Below are 24553 nucleotides of genomic sequence, written 5' to 3'. Positions count from 1 at the left end.
CTGACTCAAGTTCAGATTACGGCCATCACATGGAGGACCTGTCTCCTCCTCTCACGGAGGAAGCATCTGTTTCTGACCTGATGGCCACATCCAGCTAACTCAAGTCAGGAACGCTGGCTGAGCTCCAGACCAGTTAACTCTGCAGCAGACCAAGGAAAACCAGTGGAAGCTACATGCTCTCCTCCCCAAGAACAGTACACCAGTATGGACTGACTGGTGGGCCAGTGTTTTAACCAAGTTACAAGCCAGAAAGGAAAAGAACACATTTCCCAGTGTCCCAGGCAGACAAACAGTCCTCGCCCTCAATTCCGGAGCAGGCGCACGGGTGAGGCTGGATCTTCAGTCCACGTTTACAAGTTGTCTGGCGTCAGCTTTGGTTGGTCTAACGCGCCTTCGCTTTGTTCTGCTTTTGGTCCATGCTTTCAGTGGATGTATCAATGTCAGCTGCAGAAGACGGTACTTCAGCTGCTGAGGATTCAGCAAGAGAAAATTCCTTTTCTGCAAGTTTTATTTTTTGTGTGTACACAAAGCAGGGACGGAGAGAACCATCATGCCGGCTTTTTGAAGACGGATTACTTAACTGAAATGCCATGAGTCAGAGCAGACAGATATCCTCACCGAGAATAAAATGCCCAAGAGATGACCCTTCCATGAGTTAGTCCCTGTACCGTAACACAGTCAAGGGCAAGACACTGCAAGGGGAAGGAAACGTGGCATTGCCCTCTCAAACACGTTATTCCGTAGTTTATAAACCCCTGGATGCGTTTCAGGATGCTGACTCCTCACACATCTTGTTGGCTTGGGCCAGCTGTATCCCTCTCCAGCCTGGCACAGCCCAACAACGCAAGGGTCCCACCCAGGTGGGCTCTTGCAGATGAGGGACATTTCTCATGACTGTCTCACGCGTCGCGTTCCTCAGGAGCTGAAGAACTCTCTGTTCCCAAAACGTCCGTCACACGCTGACTTTCAGACACCACACAGACTTCTTCTGGTTAAGCGCAATTAAAAGGGGTTCAGCTGAGGCTGTTATTCATTTTTAGGTCAGGCATGCTCTCTGCGGGGCTGACCGCCAAACTGCTAATGTCCACGTGCCCGTGGTGCTCCAAGATGTCAAGACCAGGTGAGCTGCATGAATTCCTTCATAAATCTAACAGAGTATTTCAGATGCCAAGACAATCATAGACTCACAGAATGGTTTGGGTGGGAAGGGACTGTAAAGACGATCTCGTTCCAAACCCCCTGCCCTGGGCAGGGACACCTCCCACCAGCCCAGGTTGCTCCAAGCCCCGTCCAACCTGCCCTTGAACCCCTCCAGGGATGGGGCAGCCACAGCTTCTCTGGGCAACCTGGGCCAGGGGCTCACCCCCCTCACAGCCAACAATTTCTGCCTCACATCTCATCTCAGTCTCCCCTCTGTCAGTGGAAAACCCTTCCCCCTCGTCCCACGGCTCCCCTCCCTGATCCAGAGTCCCTCCCCAGCTTTCCTGGAGCCCCTTGAGGGACTGGAAGGGGCTGGAAGGTCTCCCTGGAGCCTTCTCTTCTCCAGGCTGAGAATGTCTTCATTCATAGTGAATTGTAGAAAATTTTAATTTCAATCTGTTTAAAACTCCATTACTCAGACTAAATAACTGCCTTTTTTCCAATTAAAAAAAAAACAACCACAAAACAAACCTCACAAAAAAGCATCGCGGCTGAAACCAATTAAAAAACTGAAAGCTGCTGGTGATCCCCCCTCGTTGTCCAGCAGCGAGATGACGTGACAAAAACGGGCGACCCAGACTGAGCCCCATCTCTGCTCCAGAGGGAGAAGCGGAGGGAGGTAACGGCTGAGCTTTTGTCTCCCATCTCCAAAGACCCTCCGCAGGCTGGGAGCGGGTCTGCGCCCTGCTCCGGTTTCAGCAGGCGGGTAAAGGATGAGCTGTATGGATGGGATACGGCCCGTTCAGGAAACGATCGGTTCTTGCATTAAACGAGCCTAGAAAATAATTCCCTACTTGCTCAAAATTTGCAGCTTGTTCAGAATACTAGGAAGCCAGACAAACGTTAAGAATCCAAAAGTATTACTTCTAGACAGCTGGAGGTAAGGTGGACAAAATACGTCTGAAAGTTTCTTTTCAGCTGGCTTCCAGAGACGCGCACATCCTCCGCCGTTCAGAGAGACGTAGCTCCAGTCTGCCCACGATGGTGGAATAATAAAAGCGTATTACTGCAGATCATTTAAACGACGATTCTTCCTGTTTGGGTATTTACCTGCAGTTACTCTAATAAACCATGGGTACGCTTGTGATTAAGGGCCTTGCAGCACTTTTAAAGCTTGCAAGGGACTAGCTGATGTTTTGATTTTTATTCGCTGTGCATCACAATAACACTTTTAAAACAAGTCTTTTTCTTATAGGTAGTGTGTGAAATAATAAAAAATAAAAATAAAAATACATAAGTAAGTTGTTTTGCTCCTGTTACTTTCACAGGGTCAGGTCCTCCCACTGCCAGATCACAGAACCACAGAATGGTTCTGGTTAGAAGAGACCTTGAAGCTCAGCCAGTTCCAGCCCCCTGCCATGCAGCGTTTGTAACACCTAACAGCAAAGTCCAGAGCAGACTCCAACAGGCTCTTTCAGCTGCTCTCAGAAATGGCAGAATATTCCAGCCGCTGAACCGAGCTGGCATTTCCCACCTTTCTCACCAAGGGAAGAGGAATTACAGCAACGCTGGGTGGGAGACCTGTCACACCATTGACCGGAGAATTCTCTCCTTGGGAGGAAAATCATCCCACTGTTTTCCAAAGAGCGTGCGTAAAAATATTTAATAAACCAGTCGCCTTTTATGAGCCTGTTGTTCACATTTTCCCCCCTTCTGCTGACATGTTGCTAAAGCTCGTCTATCCGCTCTGATCCCTCGGCTCACTTATGGGAATGGACTAATCTCTAAGCAGAATCTCTTGTTTACGCAGCTCCAGGAAGGGCAGCATGGAAGAATACCGGCAGCCTGAAGCATACGTGGTACCGGAGGCACGTACAGGTCAAGATACTCTAAAGACATGAAACCGAAGGAAAGGTGGATTTGTGCAATAGACGACCCACAGATTGACACTATTCGGGCCCAAAGAATACCGGGTGGTGGGCTAGGTGTGTAAATTGCTCCTAATCAACAAGTTTGTCATCTGGCTATCGAGCATAACCCCATCAACACCCCATTCTTCCCTCTAACAAAGCAACGGGACGGGAAAACCCAACAACTGTGTTTGAGAAACCAGCAGCTCTTTTGTTCCAGTTGTTCCATGAATCATTTCTTACCTTTGTAACAACATATTGACTTCTTCACAGAACCTCTTAGTAAACGTGAGATTCAGACAGCAAGAAAATAATTTAGTAAGCAGGTCTACAGTGCTCAAAAACGTATAAAAAGAAGTTTCATCCTGTTGCAGGCAGTACCTTTCCCAGCTTTATTGCCTCTGATGATCCGGGCAGCACACACGTCTCTCAAACCCTGAAGAGCGAGCAAGTAACTTCTCATAAGCTTTCTCAAAAAATGAGAGAAAACTGGGTGAAAGCCGTCGGGTGAAAGGGTTATCCTTTTGCAGGTGCAAAGTTATACAAGGTTCATCTAATTTTCAAGCGAGTCAGCGGCTGCGCAGGCCGCCTCGGGAACAGAGCGACCCGCATTGCGGCCGCAGCTACGTGACGGCTGGAACGGGCACATCCGAGCGCCAGGGAAGCCCCGCTTTCCGCTCTCAACAATTTTGGCCACAGGGAGGCAAGAGAATAAAACCATCCTCAGGCTTAGAGGCCAGGAATCTACCACATAACTGATAAAATAACCCATCCCACAGTTTTTGGAGTAACCCACTCCTACCAGTCATCTCCATGGGTTTGAACACAGGCTGCGATTCAAAGCACAGGTCTCTGTCGTCCACCGTCCAGGTATCATTGCGATCCAGAAAGTCTTTGTAGGACAGCTTTTCATCCATGATTTCTCCTGGGAACACTGAAATCAGAGGAGAAAACGACACAGTCAAAAAGCGAAACGTTAAGCTAAAACATTTAAAATAGATTATTGCATGATATGACATTCAGAGGCCAATAGATTACATCAACTGTTAGCCAAAACAGAGACGGTGAATATTCATTTTTTACTGTTTTGATCCAACTCCTCAAACATAAGAAACAGAATAATGGGAATTTTTGCGTCTTGACACACACGTAAGATCCAGAGCGGACACACACGGCAGAGCCCTGTGCTGTTCTTCAAGCGTTGGACAATTCACGCCAGCTTCTCACGCTCACCTTTAGGGAGATTCTTCATTACCATAAGGGCCGGAACAACCCCGAGACCCCAAACTTGCGAGTTTGAGCAAAGCTTTCACGTCTGGCCATACGGAAATGCCGAACACAAGTTGCTCGTCAGGTCACAGCGGGGAAGGAGGGGAAACAAAGCCCCTTCCTCTCCTGCCCATTGACTTGCATACGCCAAATCCCACCGTATTAACAAAAACGTTAGTGCCACCACAGACACACAGTACCCGTTGGATGGGTTTGCTCTCTATTTTACTAGGAAGACAAACTCCAAATCATCTCATTGAATAACTTTTCCCTGAATGCCGCAAAGGCCTTTATTTGTATATCTTAATATTTCACACTTAAGCCTAATCTTCCCCAGCGTACGGTAAAGACGGTTCTCTGAACACAGCAACACATCCAAGCCTGATGGTTTATAACCGTCCAAGGAAAACGTTGATCCTTCTTTGCTGGCCCCTGTCAAAAACCACTCCACTGAGACCAACAGCCTTCAGCAATTCGAGATGTTACGGAGTCAAGTATTCTATTACCGAAGCCTTGGTAGGCACCTTTCACAACCTAAAAATGCAGGGAAACATAGACTACATAAAACTATTTCAATGAGATTTGTCACAAGGAATACTAAAAAGCTGCAGATCAGCCTTTTCCTGAAGTCCTTACAAGCAGGTGGAAGATGTTTAGAAACCAAAGCAAAGTGTGAACAGAAACACCCTCCCGCAGCAGCACTAAGACACGCCATGGGCTCTCCTCTTCCTCACCTTCCATCCTTGTTGTGTTTGGGTTTTTGAATTTACATCTCCATTTTGCTCCAGCCTATTCTCTTCTCCCAGTATAGCACCTTGGGATGAACTAGTGGATAAGCAAGAGCCTGTAGAATCACAGAATCGTTGAGGTCGGAAGGGACCTTTCAGATCACCAAGTCCAACCGTTAGCCCAGCACTGCCAAGGCCACCACTACCCCACATCCCTCAGCACCGCGTCTGCCCGGCTTTTAAATACCCCCAGGGATGGCGACTCCACCACCGCCCTGGGCAGCCTCTTCCAATGCTTGACAGCCCTTTCCAGGAAGAAATATTTCCTCATATCCATCCTAAACCTCCCCTGGCGCAACTTGAGGCCATTTCCTCTTGTCTCATCACCTGTTCCTTGGGAGAAGAGACCAACCCCCCCTGGCTGCCCCCTCCTTTCAGGGAGCTGTGGAGAGCGAGAAGGTCTCCCCTCAGCCCCCTTTTCTCCAGGCTGAACACCCCCAGCTCCCTCAGCCGCTCCTCACCAGACTCCTGCTCCAGACCCCTCACCAGCTCCGGTGCCCTTCTCCGGACTCGCTCCAGCCCCTCCGTGTCTTTTCTTGGCGTGAGGGGCCCAAAACTGGACACGACCCTCGAGGTGGGGCCTCACCAGTGCCCAGGACAGGGGGACCATCACTGCCCCGCTCCTGCTGGCCACGCTATGGCTGACACAGGCCAGGGTGCTGGTGGCCTTCTTGTCCACTCGGGCACACTGCTGGCTCATATTCAGCCGCTGTCGACCAACACGCCCAGGTCCTTTTCCGCCGGGCAGCTCTCCAGCCACCCTGCCCCCAGCCTGGAGCGTCCATGGGGTTGGGGTGACCCAAGAGCAGGACCCAGCACTCGGCTGTATTGAAGCTCTGCCTGTGGCTGACGCACAAAACACGGACAACGGCCCCATCCGCATCAACGTCGCCTTCAGCAATTTGATTTCACCTCCATCCGGGGAGGCCGGGATTTAGAGGCCCTCAAGCACTGCCGGCCTCTCGGGGAGGGTGACCCACCCCCAGGTATCAGGGGGGAGCTTTGGCCGTGAAAGGAACCGCAGGTGCATGTCCACTGACCGCTATTTTTAACACTTCAACTTTAAATCACTTCAACAGAGAAAGAAAAGCAGCAGCGAGTGGTAACGGCCAGGATGGGAAAAAGCACTAAAGCATTAAGTTCTCCGCGTAAATAAGCGCTGTATCGATGCAAACAGCACACGAAAGCTAGCTATAAATGAGCTGGCACCGACGAGGTTTGAGTTACGCTTAAAATTAACACACAAAAAAATCCTGAACTTCAGCTGTGCCAATGCTGGCTACGCCACTGCAGCTCCCTCAGAGTCCCATCCCTCGCTGTGAAAAGCTCGGTCGTTTCAGCTTTCAAAGGCATTTCCATTTCCAGATCCTGTACTTGTACAAAGGAAACAAAACCATACGTCCTAAAGTTTTCAAGTATCACCAGTGCAGGGGAAAGGCTCAAAACAAATACCCAGACTCACGACTTCTAGGATTAATTTTCATTTTAAGACCTGAATTTGTCAACTCTTCTACTGACGTTACAGTTTCAAACCGGTTCCCAGTTTCTTCTGGAAAAAAACACAAAATATTTTACACAAACTCCTTCTCTCACCCCTAATGCAATGTGCCCACACATCTCTTTATGCTTTTAGTATTTTTACCTTCACTTAGGCTAACGACACTGCTGGCAAGACTGGAGCTCAGGAAAGGAAACTGATAGTGTGCCTCAAAAGGCATCCCCGATAAATGACCCTTAATTCAGTGTAAAACTGCACTTAATAAAAGCAAAGCCAATGTTAACACGGAGAAGGAATAGAGCGGAAGAAATAATTAAAACCACAACGCTGGTACACAAAAGCAACGACCGTTGCCTCTTCTCGGAGGCCGAGGTACGAGCCCGTCGCAAACAGAGCAAGGCGGAACAAAGATTGGTCGTAATAACTCTAATAAAAGAGGTTGTAATAATTCTCATTAAAAAAGTGATTCTAATAAAAAAAAGTGACTGAGCAAGAGGAAGATAAAAGAGGGCTTTTTTGGTGGGTTTTTTTTTTGTTTCACCAAATTATGAACCCCTGCCAGTACTAATCAATCAGTGGTTACACCAATTTGATGGGAGATTTTGTTTTTTCCAAAAACAGGAGGCAATGCAATAAAGTCAGAAGCGTGTCAGACTCTGAGCGTGGTACCTAAATACAACTTCTCATAATTAAACTCTGGAGCTCCATGTCCCGCTCCCTGGGCTCTGAAACTTTGCGAGGTCAGAGGCGTTTGACGACCTACGGATTCCTGGGGATTCCTGTTTTGGGTGATTAACGGCAACACACTTTAGCAGGGACTTCGCAGATAATCCCCAGGAAAGGCAGGAGAATTAATGAGCTTTAACTCCCCTGGAGGCGTCCCGTGAGCCACGGCGTGGCAGGCGGGACAAGGGACCAGGCGAGCGGTTCTCTACCGAAATTCAGAGGGAGGCAGAGACGGTGTCACCAGGTTTGAGCGTCACCTGAACGGGGACATCCCAGGTGTCCTCCGCTGCCAAGGGGGCTGAGAAACATGCCGTGCTGTGGACGCAGCGATCAAAAAGGAACTGGATCTTCAAAGGGAAACGAGACAGACTTTTCAACAAGACCACTCATGGCATCAGCCTTTCAACTCTGGTGTCCGACAAGAAACAACCCAACAAGTAACGCGCTGGAAACGTGCTTTTTCCGTCCCCCACCCCCCGAAATTCAAAACATAGGGAACGCTGCCTACCAGCCACAGGTTGGGTACGACACACCACAAAAATGGGCAACGACTACGGGAAGCAACGGTATGGTCTAACAGAAGTTCACGGTGGTAGAAGAGTTCCTATTCAGATTCTGACCCAACTAAACAGAAATAAAATGCATTTATTTCTTACCCTTACATGCACTCCGAGGGCCAGAGAATGGGAATTCAACGTGTAACTCTAGCAAACACAAGATCTTCTGCTGCTTCGCTTCGGGGTAAACACCGCCAAAAGCAAGCACCGAAGAACTGCTTTTGAATAAACCCAATTTCTGACCGTCAGCGCAGTTATTCCTACCTCTTGTGCTACGCCCCTGCAGATGCTGCGAGCATCCTAAAGCCGTGCCGATTTGGCAAGCGGACGCTGCTTTCCTGCCAGTGGCTTTTAGCCATTATTCTGCTGAATGCCTCCATTTGCCATGGTTGACTTCAGCCGGGAGGAGACAGGAGCTTCCCAAGGCCGAGCTTTAGGCCAGCTCCGGCCCCTCCGTGGCCAGCCCGAGGTGTGACGGTGGCCCGCAGCACGCAGGAGAGGTGGCACCTGAAGGCAACAACCCCCCGGCATCCAGGAGAAAAAACAGCGTAAGGCAACGCCGGCTGATCATGGAGGCCGGGGGTAGCCCAAAGGCCCACAATTTAAGCAGGAAATATTTTATTAAGACAGACACCGATCGTTTAGATTTGCAAGGGATTTTGAGAAGAAAATGTCATCACATGTATCAAGAGATGTTATTATTTACGATTATTCGTGGCGCAGAATGGCAAGGGATTTAATTATATTCTGTTGTGAATTCTTCCGGGCAGGAACCTGTCATTCATTGTCTATAAAAACTCCCATTAAAAGCAAAAAATCAGACGACCGCAAGTGTCCTTGTCAAGGGTGAGGAAGAGGCCTGGGAGCAGTTAAGAAAATTTGACGTGAACTTTCTCAAAGATGACTTCAACCAATTTTTGGGCTGGACCCACGCTAAGGTGGTCAACTGTAGGGCGCACCGATTGAGCTCCAAATATTTAACTAAATCTGTTAGTACTAGACCACAAATACACATTAGACCACAAATACGCATTGGCCTGTTGCTATTGTTAACACACCTCATGGGGAAAGAATGTAAAATCAGGATCATAACAGGTAAATCAGAAGTAAAACCTCTGCTTTCATTATTTTTTTTTAGCAGGCAGGTTGTGTTCGTGCCGTTAAAGAGGAGAGAAACCTCCCTCAACCACACACCTTGCTGGGAAAGGAGCGAGCAGGCCAAGGCAGCAGGCAAAAAGGAGTGTATAGGGAATAATTAGAATCCCAGACTGGTTCGGGTGGGAAGGGACCTTAAAGGCCACCCAGTGCCACCCCCTGCCCTGGGCAGGGACACCTCCCACCAGCCCAGGTTGCTCCAAGCCCCGTCCAACCTGCCCTTGAACCCCTCCAGGGATGGAGCAGCCACAGCTTCTCTGGGCAACCTGGGCCAGGGGCTCACCACCCTCAGCGTAAAACATTTCTTCCTTCTATCGAGTCTAAATCTCCCCATTTCAGTTTGAAGCCATCACCCTTCGTCCTGTCACAACGGGCCCCTGCAGTGGCACCAGATGAAATCAAACTCCTGGAACAGCTCACCAGAACTATACCGGCGTTTGCAAACCCTTACTTCTAACAAAAGCCCCAAAAGCCAGATGAAAGATGATTCAAAAGCAGATGTGAATTGCCTCTGCCAAATCCCTAGAAATATAAACCGAAGACTTACGTATTTTTCATGCGACATTTTCATAACAGATGCTAATTAAAAAAAACCCAAAACGACACCACTATTTATACAGCTGTAAAGTGGACCCTTCCAGCTTATTATTATTCCACCCTGTCCCAGTGTTCAGTCTCTCCTTACTCAAGCTCGGTGGAACACGAGAAATGGGATCTCAGAAACAGGGTCCCAAAGACTGTAGAAAATAAGATTTTTCAGCTCCAAACCCAGTTGTGCAGACCCTCCTAACACACACAGTCTGCACGTGGTCTACAAATAAAAGACATAAAACCAAACAGAAATGACGAGCCAAACCCTCACGACGATCAACCCTGAAAGTGCCTATTAATACGGATCAGCAGCAGGTAACGGACTCAACACAAAATGTAAGTTTGACAGATCCCACAAACCTGTAAAGTAATTTTAGCAAGCATTAAAAGCTCGCTGATGGTTGAAAATCCGGTTACGACTGTTGATAATATAAACCAATGTAGGATTACAGCTTAGAGTCTTCCTTAAAGAAAAGAAATAGCATTAACAACATACTTACAAAGCAAACTTGCTTCAGAAAGTAAAAATATAGATCCCATGCAAGTAGCGCCTTCCCTGAACCGATCCCACGGCAGGTTGCGGAGAAAGAGCGCAAAACGTTCAGTGGGGCTGCTGACGGCGTTGGTTTGTTTGTTTGATCATCTGCTCTGCAAAGATCAGCACGGTCACGTAAGCCAATTCAGGAGCTAATCCACACAACCCAGAACTTCTGGCACCCTACGACACCGACGCTCCCAACGCGGGCAGCCCGATGTGCTCACACCTCCGGAAGGAAAGAAGGAAATCTGTACCCACCAACACGCAGGACATCCCACCGAACTTCCAGCAAGGAGCACTCCCAGGAGAGGATTACCGTGATAAAGCCTTTTCGCGGCAGGAGATGCTAATCTCGAGAGGTCTCTGGCCAGATCTCTAGCTAGAGGTTAAGTATCTTCAAAATTAATGAGTCTGCAGCCATGAGATGCCCCTGCCAGCGCCACGCGAACAGAAAAAGAGAAGCTTAAGAGCTTCATTCCTAGAGCTGATCTCAAAGCTAATTTGCCCAGATCACGGCCTTGGTTCGGCATCTTAAATGGATGCCAAGATCGCCGCGCTGAAATCACCCCGAGACCAACAGAAGCAGCCGTGCCCCGGAATAAATTCTCTGCAGTCTCAAAGGCAACAAAGTCTGTCCCCCCCCCCCCAACCTCTGCAGGGTACGGCGAACAACCACCTCTAAAAGGAACTTTAAGAAGCGTTGTTAGAAGGCAGGGGGTTTGGCAACATGCACATTTTTATGTTCTCCATGAGATTTTGAACGCCGGGCTCCCAGCATATGGATTCATGAGATACTTGCTGGCACGTCCTCGTCCTCTCTGATTTTTTTAAGCACGCACACAGAGGTGCTACCACCAATACGCTACACCAGCGGGGTTAGAGAGGATGGGAGGATGCCTGGAGCATCAGGTAAAACCCCCCCACCAGGCAGCCAAGACATTCCACGTTCTCCTTCCCAAGACGTTCCGGGCTCTCCTTCCCTCGCTCAGGACACTGATGGATTCCTTTGGGTACAGGATGCAGAAGTGTCACCTTCGAGGTCCCACACTGCCCCTTCCGAGGACGCTCAGCCCTCCTTCTCCGCCTGCTGGCTTCAGAGTAAACGGGAAGTACCCCGCAGGAACAGCTTCTCAATATTTTATTATCAGTTTCGTTATTTTGTAAAATAGAATATTCTCTAGGTCAGTTCAGAGGGAAGGGTCTTAAAAATCACGGTAAGTGAGTATTACAGATGAGCTTCACCACCACCCAAAATCTAAGGGATAAACATAGACAAACAACTACGTGGCAAAGGACGCGGACCAGCCCACCAAAGGAAGTTTGTGCATTTTTATCCAAGAGGAAAAGAGCTCAAGATTAAAAGAAGTTTTTGCATTTAATCAATACAAAAAGCACCAAGCTGGCAGCCTTGATGGACAGGAATTTATCCAGACCAGAGCCACCAAACTGGTTCCTTTCTGCCCAGTGACTTCCCTCTCGGCAAACTGAAATACAGGCAACTCCATTTAAATTTTTCATTTTTTTTTTTTTTTTTTTTAAATAAAAATCTGAGGGAACTTGAACGCGGGACAGGTTGCCCAGAGAGGTTGTGGAGTCTCTTTGGGAGAGAAAAAGACTCCTGGCCTTGCAGAAAAAAAGGCTGAACTACCAGGAGCTCAAACCAAGTCCGGCTGAGATGACTCTAAATACTTTAATTTGCCGCAATGAGAAGGAAATTAAAGTCCCCCATTGAGTTAGGTGGGAAAAAGAAGATCAGGAATATATTACAGGTCCTCTAGAAACCGCAGGGCATTTCAGGCAGTGCTGACGATTCCAGACACTTTTTATTGCTTTCCTTCTGAAATTCCATGCTGTTACGTAATCCGGAATGCTAAAAAAGCTCAGTGCCGACGACTGTCAGAACCGATATCTCCTAACGGAAAAGACGCAGCGTCAGTAACTTTAAAGTTCAACGCAAGGTTCACATTTTGCCTTTTTAAAAAAAGAAAAAAAAGGGCAAGAAAAAAAAATAATGCATTTGTTAGAGTTTATTGTGTGGGATTTTATCCTTACTTATTCTTCCTAAAGAGACGCTCCTTCAGCTGTGATTGCTTCATAATAAATTGAGAGCAAGAACCAAAGATGGAGAGAAAGCTCACCTCCCACCCTCGGCTCTAATCGTTCTACGAGGGATGTTTGTTCTCAAGCTCCTGCATCCCGCTGGGAATGTCAGATGCTCGGAAGTGAGTAATCTGTTCTCCCATCTCAGATGTTATTGGAGAAGGCTCGCGGATTGCCCACAACGCTCCGCACTGCGATGCAGGACAGCTTCCACCAGAATCTCTCCTTGGACTCCTCCATCTAGAATTGTGCTTGACAGACTCTACGGTTTTTAATAACGAAGGCACTTGAAGTCCTATTTTTAACCAAAAGGCTCTCTAAAGGCTTATTTCCACAGCGTTGTCATAGGCACACACAAACAAAATAGCTCTATCAAGGAGACTTCTCCCTCCAGTGTTCCTCCGGGCAGGTACCTGTTTGGTGAATGAAGAGGACACCTGTGTTTTCTGCAGGAAGACGAGGATTCTGGGAATACTCCCCGTGCTACCAGGCGTTTTAAAACCAGACACTTGAAACATGGTTGAATATTTTTACTTTTTGCTGCTCTTGGGCTTTTTGTTTCGTTTTTCTTAACTAATATTTTGGAGAGCCAAGTGATACAACTAAGACGGCTTTACTGTTTCACTGGGGTTTCCTTCCTAAAGTCGAGGGCCTCCTGCATATCCTTGGTAGTGAATATTTTAATGCAAAGCCATGCAAAAAAGCCACAAACCTGTTCAACAGGCCCAAAACAAGACACAGACAATAGAAAAGAACATCCCTACGTACAGAAACCCCAAAGCGGTAACGCCAAGGTTGAGTCAGCTAAATCCCTCCCCCATTCCCTGGCCTTGGATCCAGCCTCGTAATTGCAGAGAAGAATGTACAAAAAGGTATCTGAATATCTTGACCAGGCAGCCTTGCCTAAAATTTATGAAGTTAAAATAAGCAAAAACGACACACTGGAGGGATGGGATGCCATCCAGAGGGACCTGGACAGGCTGGAGAAGTGGGTCCATGAGAACCTCATGAGGTCCAGCAAGGCCAAGTGCAGGGTCCTGCACCTGGGTGGGGGCAGCCCCCGGTCCCAGCACAGGCTGGGGATGGAGGGATGGAGAGCAGCCCTGAGAGAAGGGCTCGGGGGTGCTGCAGGGGGGCAAAAGCTGTCCATGGGCCGGCAACGTGCGCTGGCAGCCCAGAACCCCCCTGCAGCCTGGGCTGCATCCCCAGCAGCGTGGGCAGGGGGGCGAGGGGGGGATTCTGCCCCTCTGCTCCTCTCTGGGGAGACCCCCCTGCAGTGCTGCCTCCAGCGCTGGGGCCTCAGCACAGGAGAGACACGGAGCTGTTGGAGCGGGGCCAGAGGAGGCCCCGGAGCTGCTGGGAGGGCTGGAGCCCCTCTGCTGTGGGGACAGGCTGAGAGAGCTGGGGGGGTTCAGCCTGGAGAAGAGAAGGCTCCGCGGAGACCTTCCAGCCCCTTCCAGTCCCTCAAGGGGCTCCAGGAAAGCTGGGGAGGGACTCTGGAGCAGGGAGGGGAGCCATGGGACGAGGGGGAAGGGTTTTCCCCTGACAGAGGGGAGACTGAGATGAGATGTGAGGCAGAAATTGTTGGCTGTGAGGGGGGTGAGCCCCTGGCCCAGGTTGCCCAGAGAAGCTGTGGCTGCCCCATCCCTGGAGGGGTTCAAGGGCAGGTTGGACGGGGCTTGGAGCAACCTGGGCTGGTGGGAGGTGTCCCTGACCAGGGCAGGGGGGTGGAACTCGATGATCCTTAAGGTCCCTTCCAAATCTAACTATGATTCTATGAAAATTCTGAGGCAAAAGACCCACAGTGTGGGAACCGCTGGCTCCCTTACGGTGGGCCTGTCCATAACCCACTTTGCTGGCACCAGAGAAGAGCCCAAGAGATGTGAGAAACAGGTGGTAGAGTCTCACCCTCCATGCTGCCAGCCTGGCCACAGCTCCTGAGCATGGAGACCTCACGCTCGTGAGTACACAGGTCTGCGAGTTGTGAGTGATGAGAGAACAATCGCAAGTGAAAAAAGTTTTGTTTAAAATAAGTATCACCTGCCTTTCTATAAAATCTCTAGCGCTTGAACGTCCTACAAAGGCCTCCTGACTTCCAGAGCAACCTGGAAACCACCGGAGCAGCGCGGTGCTACGACGCTAAACAAGAAGGAAGCCCCAAAGAGATCTGTGGTGGACTGAAGCCCCTCCGTGCTCCCAAGCAGGGAGCGCATCCCTTGTGCTGTCACCACGAGGCAGTGACACTGCAGTTTGCAGCAGCGAGCTGTGACCCAGAGCGCTGTCATCCCTCGTTCCAAGCAGAAAAAAAACTATTTCCCCTGAAAGGGCTGTTACCAAATTTAAACCACTTTATACTGATTCAGGGAATGTTCCAGTTCAAACACGATGATAACTTCTTCCAGCGGGGCAGGGGCAGAGGCTGGAGCAGCATCTCAGACACGGCACTGGCACATTTTGAGACGACTGACTGTGCTCCAGGTTAATCCAGGGTCAAGTAACTGCGCAGCTCTTCAGAGCAGGAGCCTCTGAGAGAAGAGCAGAAGCAGCAGCAAGGAACCAGCAGAAGGATTCTTTCAGCAAAGGGCAGTGCTGAGCTTAACGCTCAAGCCTTTCAAACAGGGATACGCAAAGGCGTGACCTGCCACCCCTGGGGGGTGCGAGGGCTTTGGTTCGAAGACAGGTTTAGGAGTCCTTTTCCTCCAGGGCAATGGAAGTGGTCTCCTGGAGAGGAACATGGGTGTCCCCTCAACCTCTGGGGATGCGGGTGGGGAAGGATGAGAAAACATTACCCAAGACACACACCAGACCCGAGACGTGCAACCCAGGAGTTTAAAAAATGAGCAGGATCTACAGCGTCGCACATGAACAGCCGGTAACCTGCGAGCCCCGACCCTGGGACATGTGCTGCAAGGCACCTCTCGGGGATGTGGTGACTCCGTAGAGCCGAGGACAGGACCGGAGGTTTGCTCAGCAGCAGGAGGCCCTGGGAGGGCCTGCAGCCCAGCCGAGATGATGGGCCGGTCCCCTGGGACACGTTATAGGGAACCCCGGGCTGCAGCCTGGCTGGAGGCCGACAGCTAAAGAGGGTTCAGGACACCAGACACACAGAAAAGCAGCAAAAGCACGAGCTCCTGCCGTTCTGCAAGTAGGACAGTGCCCCTCGCCTCAAAGAAATCCGAGATCCAGAGAGGGGATTTAAAAAGAAATAGCTGAGGTATAAAAAGCCAGTAAAATTCTTAAAGAAAATATCCCCTACGTATCATCTGATGATGATTTGGTAACTCGTGTTGAGGGGCTCCAACCTTCCCTAAGCTTTATCCTTCTGCACTGAGACCAGATCACTTTTACCCAAACTGTCGTGAAAACTAAGCCTGCAAATTTCTCTTCAGCTAGACACCAAGTCCTTCTTCATCTTTAAGATGCTAAGATTTCTTCTTATCCCATGCCCATTCCAGACAGACTAACCAATTACTGTTCTCTTCGTGATAAACATTTTATACTTGAGATGTCTTTTCCTGGGTCGGTTAAACATCAGACACTCCCCATGTCCCCAGACTGTCGTCCGTTTGCCTGCTCGACCGACACCGGGCAGAGCCACCCAGCCAAGTCGTCATCAAAAGCAACTGGAGCAGAAGAACAGCCTCTACCTCCTCGCACCCGACGCTCCCGCCAGGCCACGGCCGCTGCTTTTCTGCGCTGAGCCGCCTCTCGGGTGGGATGGTACAACGCTCAAGTTTTCTCCTGACAACCTCCAAGTGCTTTTCTGCTGAATTCTTTCCTCAAATATAATCAGGACCAGAGAAGAAAACAAAAAAAGAAATGAGAGCACTTACAGCCCCTATTGAACGACCGCAATATCCAAGCGTATGCTTTTGAAAGTCAATATGTACAAACAGAAACAGGTACAAGAACAAGGTCCATACGCCACCATGTGAAGCGTCCAGCCAACTCCTTGGAAGTGATCCACTAAGAAGTACTTCTCAAGAGCTATTTCTCCAGCCGAGGAGGGCACAAAACCGACTGTCTCTTCTCAAAACTTTTAACAAGCAAATTAGGAAAGCGGGGTCATGTTAAAGCAACGTCCTTACTCATTCCTCCCACCTTTACCTCCACCTCATCTGCTCCCTTGGCCAAACAAAAGCAGCTTGGAAGACTTCCCAGGGTGCAGCGCGCCCCGTTTATTACCCTGCTATTCTCTACCTCGTTGTTTCATCACTCGTTCTACTGTCTTTTCATTAATTTAAATTAGGTTGCAAGTTAGTAATGGCTGACACCTCTAACCCAGGTGCGGTGCTTGCCCTCTCCGTCGCCTGGGACCTTCCGCTCCCCTCCCCAGAGTCCCAACCAGCTGCCGACGGCTCGGAGCCAGATCCTGCTTCGCGCGTGTAGGGGCCTGTGCTACGCCCCTGATAAACGGCATTACTTATCAAATCAAATAATAAAACACTAAAGGAGACAAGGGTCTGAATATTGCATCGTTTTTCGCATCGTTTTCTCCCCCATCTCTGTTTCACAGTTTTCTTCCAACCTTCTCTTACACCTAATGAATTAGAAAGCTCCTTTTTGACTCATGTACTTCAGGAGCTGTAAAACATTATGTACCTTCATCTCTGCAGTTGTTAAATCTCTCAAGCTGTAAGTCCTAGCTTCCGTTTTTATTAATTTCCTCCTTTTTTCCAGACCCTTTAAAGAACTCCTGACACGGCCACGTTAGTAACAGTCTACGAATGTCGTGCCTACAGATACGAATCGTTCGCCTTCGTTAGTTTTTCAGCACTTCATCTTCCCAACAGATGTAACTCATGAGATCCCGGACTGCCAAGAGGAATTTAATTTTATTATCCTTTTCTCCCTGCCGCTCATACCTTTACCTGCCTAAAAATAGCCAATTCTATCATATTTCCTTGCTTTCCACCTTATCTTCACCTTATCCTTATCTTCATTCAGCTCTCGGAAGGAAAAACACGCGGCAGAGACAGCGCCAGGCCACTCACTAACCCTTCTCCTCGTCAAAAAAATCCAAACAAATTCTTTCAGATATTTCTAGATCGTAAGCCAACACTTATCCCCCAAAACCAGACGCCCGGAGCCGTTAGTGAGGAAGCCACTCAGAGGACTAAGAATGTTTTATAAATATGCACGGAGCCCGGGAACTCCGAAAAAAATTTAATATAATTCTGCTTCACATTCAACCACCCGGTATCAGTAATTCCAGCCCCAGAACCGCCAGCGCTCGATTGCTGCTTAGATTCAAAACGCTTCGTTTCTTTTGACCTACATATTTTGGCACCTTCGCTCTTTCCCCGCCTGCTTCACACGAGATGCAGAGGAACCGTTCAGAAGTGACAACATATATTGTCACTCTTGAAACATATAAATACATATATATATGTATAGACACAGAGATAGATAGATATATATATCTCGATATCTATTCTACTGCTTCCCGAATCCCATCTGTGGGTGCGCGTACACAGAAGTCCCCATCTGCTTGTTCTGCAGAACGAGATAGCGATAATGGAAATAAGCGCTTAAAATAGAAAATTTCCCTTCAGCATTACAGTCATGTTTGTTTAACGCCGAGATTAGAGCCCGTTTCGCAGCCCATGTTCACACACATCGCCGTGACCTACTTTCCGCTTTGCAAAAATAAAAATTTAAAAAAAAAAAAAATCCCACGGCAAAAGCGGGGAGCTCACACGAGGAATCAGCAGCAGCCAAGAGAAAGCTATCTGCCACGTTTGTAAATTAGTTTTATGGCCATTAATTCCAGCTCGTGTCAAACTAATGACACGAGGGACATCAAAGCATGAAGCCATTTACATGATACTAGAAGAATCTACAATTCTATCACTATTTATTCAGGAAGCTTCTGCTTAGAGAATGAGAAAAATGACACGCCGTCTCTGCTCTTTTGAAATCATTCTAATTTACAGCCTTGTAAGGAGGCAGCCAGTTTTCTAGGAATTTTTTGGAATTCCTCGCTAAGGAGGTTTCGGTGTTTTGCGGTGCTAAATAAATCTTGTCAATACTGTTTTCTCTTGGTAAAACTAACGGATAAAATACCTTTATTCACGCGGACAAGCCACTGGAGACTGAGCACAAACACCCGAGGGACGCAGTTTCCCTGGAAGCAAAGGCTTCCGGAGCTGGGATTTGCACAGGAGCTCCCACCTGCGCACCGCAGACCCAACGCGTAAAGAAAAAAAAATAAATTATTACTCAGATCTCTGGTCTAATGTTGAATTGTCTCACCTAGATGTATTTGACAGAGTCGGGCACACGGCTAAAGCAGAGCTGCTAATGCTCCCGCTTGGGTGACAGTAAGTAGAGCGGACGTTTCCAGGGTTGTCAGAAGACTTTCATGGCCCGCGAAGCTCCAGCCGCATGGAGAACCGCAGTGCCTGCACTGCAGGGCATTGCCGCAGCCAGGGCGGACGAGTCTGCTGGTTTGTTTTCGTTTTAGGAAAAAAAAAAAAAATAAAAAAAAAAATAATACGACAGCACAAAGAAAGTCTGACCTTGAACCACAGCTGGGCGAGTGCATGGCACCACGTCTACAGAAGCTTGTCTGCAGAGGTGCCACGCGTGTCTGCGGGCACCCACAGCCACCACGCCTGGAGCACCCAGTGGAACGCACGTTAAGGGCTGTAAAAAAGCGGGGTGTCCAGTTAGGCAGAAGGTTACTCCCGAGTATATAAATGGGGGAAAAAACCCTTTAAAGACCTCATCGCGGCCTTCCAGTACCTAAAGGGGGCCTCCAGAGAGAGGGGGAGGGACTCTCTATGAGGGAAAGTAGCGACAGGACGAGGGGAAAGGGTTTTACGCCGCAAGAGGGGAGACTGAGATGAGATGTGAGGCAGAAATTGTTGGCTGTGAGGGGGGTGAGCCCCTGGCCCAGGTTGCCCAGAGAAGCTGTGGCTGCCCCATCCCTGGAGGGGTTCAAGGCCAGGTTGGACGGGGCTTGGAGCAACCTGGGCTGGTGGGAGGTGTCCCTGCCCAGGACAAGGGGTGCCACTGGGTGGCCTTTAAGGTCCCTTCCCACCCAAACCAGTCTGTCATTCTAAATCCCCCTGAGAGTTTTTTTGGAGGCATGGCTTGAAATGCAATATTTGAATTAACCACCACGTTCAAAGACGCGCATTGAGACGCGTTGCTCTGGCTAGCTGTGCTCGCGTCGCTGAGGGTTAGTGCCGAAACGCTCTGCCGAAGCAACCTTAGCAGGACTGCAGGTAGCACCGAGACAGAAGAGCAGCGCGAGTCTCAGCAACGACAGCATCAGTGGGTCCCGGTGCCGTCTCTGCATCGTTTCAGCTGCAGTCAGGGACAGGCAGAGCTCATTCAACGGAGGAAATACTGCAGCAGCCCTTCTGAAAATGTGAATTAACCTGCCAACCAGGAGGATGAGTTCCAAGAAATGAAAACTGTCAGAATGCAGAAAGGGGTAAAAGAATCAGTGTAATGGGAAGTCTCTTGGTAAGCGGCTTCTTTCCCTCATACCCTTTGGCTTTTCCCGAAATCATAACAGACCTTTTAGTTACAAATCTGCTATAGATCTCTCAGTATGTTCAGATTTTAAATTTTATCAAATACTCTATCCTGCAGAATTAAATCTCATGAGACTCAAGGTCTTTCTCACAGCATTTTTACAGGAATACGCGGCGACCCCAGGCAAATTGTCCAGATGTAAAGAAGGAAGGTACCACATGCTCCTACAACCTTCAATTAACCGTAATCCTGAAGAGCAAACAGCGATTCCAATATTCCTGCAATTACTCCTTCAACAAGCAGGACCGCCTCTGGAGGCCGGCTTCTGCTAAATCACTTCAACGGAACAGCCTAAAGCTTAAGAGGTGCAACCACTGATGTGACCCCGAAGACCAGCTCTTCTATAACCAACACAAACCCCACAACTGGTACCTGAAACCAACCATCAGCTGACACGTATCTTTCTTTTTAACTGAAGCTCTGGCCAGGGAAAATGAGTCACAGAATGGTGGGGGTTGGAAGGGCCCTCTGGAGATCACCCAGTCCAACCCCCGGCCAGAGCAGGGTCACCCACAGCAGGTGGCACAGGAACGCGTCCAGGCGGGTTTGGGATGTCTCCAGAGACGGAGACTCCCCCACCTCTCTGGGCAGCCTGTGCCAGGGCTCTGCCACCCTCACAGGAAAGAAGTTCCTCCTCATGTTGAGATGGAACTGCCTATGGTCAAGTTTGTGCCCGTTACCCCTTGTCCTGTCGCTGGGCACCACTGAGAAGAGCCTGGCCCCATCCTCCTGACCCCCCCCCTTTCAGTATTTATAAGTGTTGATAAGATCCCCCCTCAGTCGTCTTTTTTCCAGCCTGAAGAGCCCCAGATCCCTCAGCCTTTCCTTATCAGAGAGGTGTTCCAGTCCCCTCACCATCTCGGTAGCCCTTTGCTGTCCCCTCTCCAGCAGTTCCCTGCCCTTCTTGAACCCGGGAGCCCAGAACTGGACACAGTGCTCCAGGTGTGGTCTCACCAAGGCAGAGCAGAGGGGGAGGATGACCTCCCTTGACCTGCCGGCCACACTCTTCTTGATGCCCCCCAGGATGCCATTGACCTTTTTGGCCACAAGGGCCCATTGCTGGCTCGTGGGCATCCTGTTGTCCCCCAGGACTCCCAGGTCTCTTTCCACAGAGCTGCTCTCCAGCAGGTCACCCCCAACCTGTCCTGGTGCAGGGGGTTATTCCTCCCCAGGGGCAGCACCCGACACAACTTTTCCTCAACTCTCAGCTACTCAACTGGGCAACTCTAATTTGGATGTTTTAATGATTATCTGGTTCCCATTCACGTTACATCTGCGACTGCGGCTTTAGCAGAACGCAGTATTGCATTAAACTATATGAAACTTCAAGCAATATATTTATAAATGTAGATTTTTCTCTATTTTTTTTTAAAGCAGAGTCAGTCATGCTGGTTGTAAGATCGAGACACTGATCACTCCCTAAAACCTTGCAAAACTGTTTTCATGCGAGCGACATTTTGAAAGACAAGCTGTTTGCATCATCGAAAAACAGGACAGCGTTAACGTAAGAGATGTAACACAACAGATTTTCTAGACAAAGCGTGGAAGACTTGACTTAGCTGAAAGTAAAGTATTTTTATCTGTAGCCAGGGGAAATGTTAGAGAAACTGCAGACACAAGGAAATGACACAAAGGTAAATAAAGAATTGGCTAAGTGACAAGTGGCAAGGCAATGTCAAAAAGGGGAATTATCTTGCTGGAGGAACATAGCTAGAGTTTGAAGACCAAGAAACCGGCGTAAGTCAGGCTTAATGTTTTTATTTTGAATCTTAGAAGTTAGAAAGGGCTCTGAGGAAATGAAATTAAAAGATAAAGTCAGCAAATGGTGCTATGATGCCATCCAGGAAGAATTCAGTGATTTGGAATATCAGAATGGTCGACATGAGATGTTTGATGACATTATGAAATTCAAGGTCAGGCAAGGGACCAAAACAACGATTTAACGGGATTTATGCCATAAACAGGGTGTTCAAGAGAAGCATGGGCTGAGCTTAGTAATGAAATACAGATGGACTGAATCGTGCGACGCAGAGACAAGAGACCGCAAGAGCCCGACAGGAGAGGGACGCACAAACACCTCATAAGACAACAGCGAGATTTCTTCGGCAAAACAAGTCATGTCGCTCTAATCAGCGTCCCGGGAGAAAAAATAAAGAACGGTGGCTTGGGACTGGAAGATGGACAACGGTATTAAAACTTTCTTGGATATCACGAAGAAATTAAGAGTTCGAATGGTTTAGCTCAGCAAAAAAGAAAGAAAGTGAACAGATTTTTCTCCATGAGTTTGCTGGGGCAATTCCTGGGGAGGTGGAAGCGTTTCCTCAAACTTAAGGGCTACAAAGATGCTGAGGGGACTGGAACACTTCTCTTATGAAGAAAGGCTGAGGGATTTGGGGCTCTTCAGGCTGGAAAAAAGACGACTGAGGGGGGACCTTATCAACACTTATAAATACTGAAAGGGGGGGTGTCAGGAGGATGGGGCCAGGCTCTTCTCAGTGGTGCCCAGTGACAGGACAAGGGGTAACGGGCACAAACTTGACCATAGGAAGTTCCATCTCAACATGAGGAGGAACTTCTTTCCCCTGAGGGTGGCAGAGCCCTGGCACAGGCTGCCCAGAGAGGTGGGGGAGTCTCCGTCTCTGGAGACATTCCAAACCCGCCTGCGCGCGTTCCTGTGCCACCTGCTGTGGGTGACCCTGCTCTGGCCGGGGGTGGGACGGGATGGGCTCCAGAGGGCCCTTCCAACCCTGTGATTCTCTGATTCTGTGATTAAAGCCAATATTTGCACAGAACAACCGCTTTTATCATTCCCACGGTGTCTTTAGCATGAAAGTTAGAAGAAATTTTCTAAGTAACCATCAGGGAGTGGCAGCAGTGAAACAGCCCATGAGCAGAGGCAGGAAAACACGTCCTTCTCAAGGTGTTCATTAAAGAAACCACCCCTCTACCTGCAGTCGTTAGAATCTGGGTTTGCTTACCCAAGAACCTGTTTCTAGGTTCACGCTCACTTTGTAGTGTTATTAAAACAGACCTATTTTAAGTTAATTCCCAAACACCTTCAATGCCTCAATCGCCAACAGCAGAGGTGGCCCAGGGCAGCTCAGCCCCACCAGTAGGGACGGGGACACCCTGCGAGCAGAGACCCTGCACCGGGCTCGCAACCCCAGAGCCTGACCCCAAAGTCAGACTTCCTTCATCATCCCCATCAAACGGGCAAAATCACAGCTAGCCGTCTCCAAATGGCATTTGCGCCTTAGTTTCTCAGCGGGAATGATGACTTCCATAAACTACGATTAGAATGGGCAGACTGGGTTGAGTTACTAGAATTTAACCGTGTAGTTTTTGGGCTATAAACCAGCACACGTGGTAATTCTGAGTTTTACAAAAGAGACAAGGTTGTATTAACTTAATTACATTTGAAAATCCGGCTTCCTTTACCACTGTATTTTACACTAAACGCACTGCAAATAAAAGTATCTTACGAAAATATGTTAGACGCTTGCCCGCGTGTTAACTGCATCCATGTGACATTACCTTTAAAACGTGTATCTGGAGGGACTGTATTTTTCTGTGGGTTCAAAGAGTAGATGGAAATAAATCGTGCAGTTCTTCACCATTACGTTTCAGATCTGTGTACTCGATCGGTTTGAAAAAAACCCCACAAAATTATATAGCTTTGCATTTAAACAGAGTCCGCGGTTTGCAGAATACATACGTATTCAGAACATCGTGATCAAGCCATTGATCTATGGACCCGGGCTAGTTCGAAGGAAATAACTCAAAAGGGGAAGAGTATTAAGGTGGTCTCAAGAAGCCCAGTCCTACAGCTGGAGACCAGTGACTGCATCTATTGCATGGGGCCGGGCTCCAAAGACACTCTCACCTTCATCTAAGAAAGGTCGATCCCATCAACAACGTTGCACAGCCCATCTTTGTAATGAGTCCCTCTGGTCTCCCATCTCTGGTACTCTCCCCCTTAATATTCGCCTAAAAATGTAATTCAAGGTTACCTGGCATCGCGTTTGGTTTGTCTCTGTGCTGTAAGCCGTAGCTGCGGCTAAAGCGACGGCAGCGAGGAGGATGCTGCGATGGCAGTGGTCCCTCTGAACCGGGGAAGGTGACAATGTGACACCGTTAACGTTGCAATACAACACGAATCCTACCTTTTAGCCATACTTCTATAATAAAGAAGCGGAAGTACTTTTTCTCAGAACGCTTCGAGAAAGCGTTCCTACTTCACATCTCAGCCGCGCCGGACTAAACTGAACAGCCAAACTTGTATCATCTGCACCTACTGGAGATCAGATGCTTGTTCTCTGCTATCTGAAACACCCTTGGACCTTCTGCCTTGTTGACAAATTTCATTCTACAGCAGCACGTCTTAAACTGGCACCAAGAAAAGAGGTTTTAAAGCACAAAAAAGCTGCGTACCAATTAAGGCAGAATACGTGGCATCATATCAAGAACCCGGACACCTCTAACCCTCCTCCTCTGCCAAATCCCATTAAGGCAGAACAGTTCATGCAGCCATTACAGATTGATGATGAGACCCGCGACAGCCTTCGCTGGCAAACACCATCACATCTCAGGTCCCGACGCTCTGCCTGCCAGTTTCTGGTTGGGAAGCAACAATTTTAATGGTTGGCTCAGGAAACCCGAGTTCTCCTCCCAACCTTCCCACTAACTCACCATGTGGCATCTTCATTAACTACCAGCGCGTTTCCCTCTTGCAT

At 48.7% G+C, this 24553-nt stretch overlaps 1 protein-coding gene across 11 annotated transcripts in view; it reads right to left on the bottom strand.

Moving 5' to 3' along the window:
* MAP4 (microtubule associated protein 4) overlaps window positions 1–24553 on the bottom strand; it is a 174710-nt gene that overhangs the window by 65298 nt on the left and 84859 nt on the right. For all 11 annotated transcript variants that reach the window (XM_063324175.1, XM_063324182.1, XM_063324184.1 and 8 more), the window contains one exon: window positions 3853–3984. In XM_063324175.1, the coding sequence (XP_063180245.1) occupies window positions 3853–3984 (132 nt within the window). The remainder of the gene's footprint in view (window positions 1–3852; window positions 3985–24553) is intronic.

Source organism: Chroicocephalus ridibundus, chromosome 2 (assembly GCF_963924245.1).
Source record: "Chroicocephalus ridibundus chromosome 2, bChrRid1.1, whole genome shotgun sequence".
In the NCBI taxonomy this organism is placed as follows: domain Eukaryota; kingdom Metazoa; phylum Chordata; class Aves; order Charadriiformes; family Laridae; genus Chroicocephalus; species Chroicocephalus ridibundus.
Note: the sequence above shows the minus strand (reverse complement) of the source record. Positions and strands in the feature narration are given on the sequence as shown.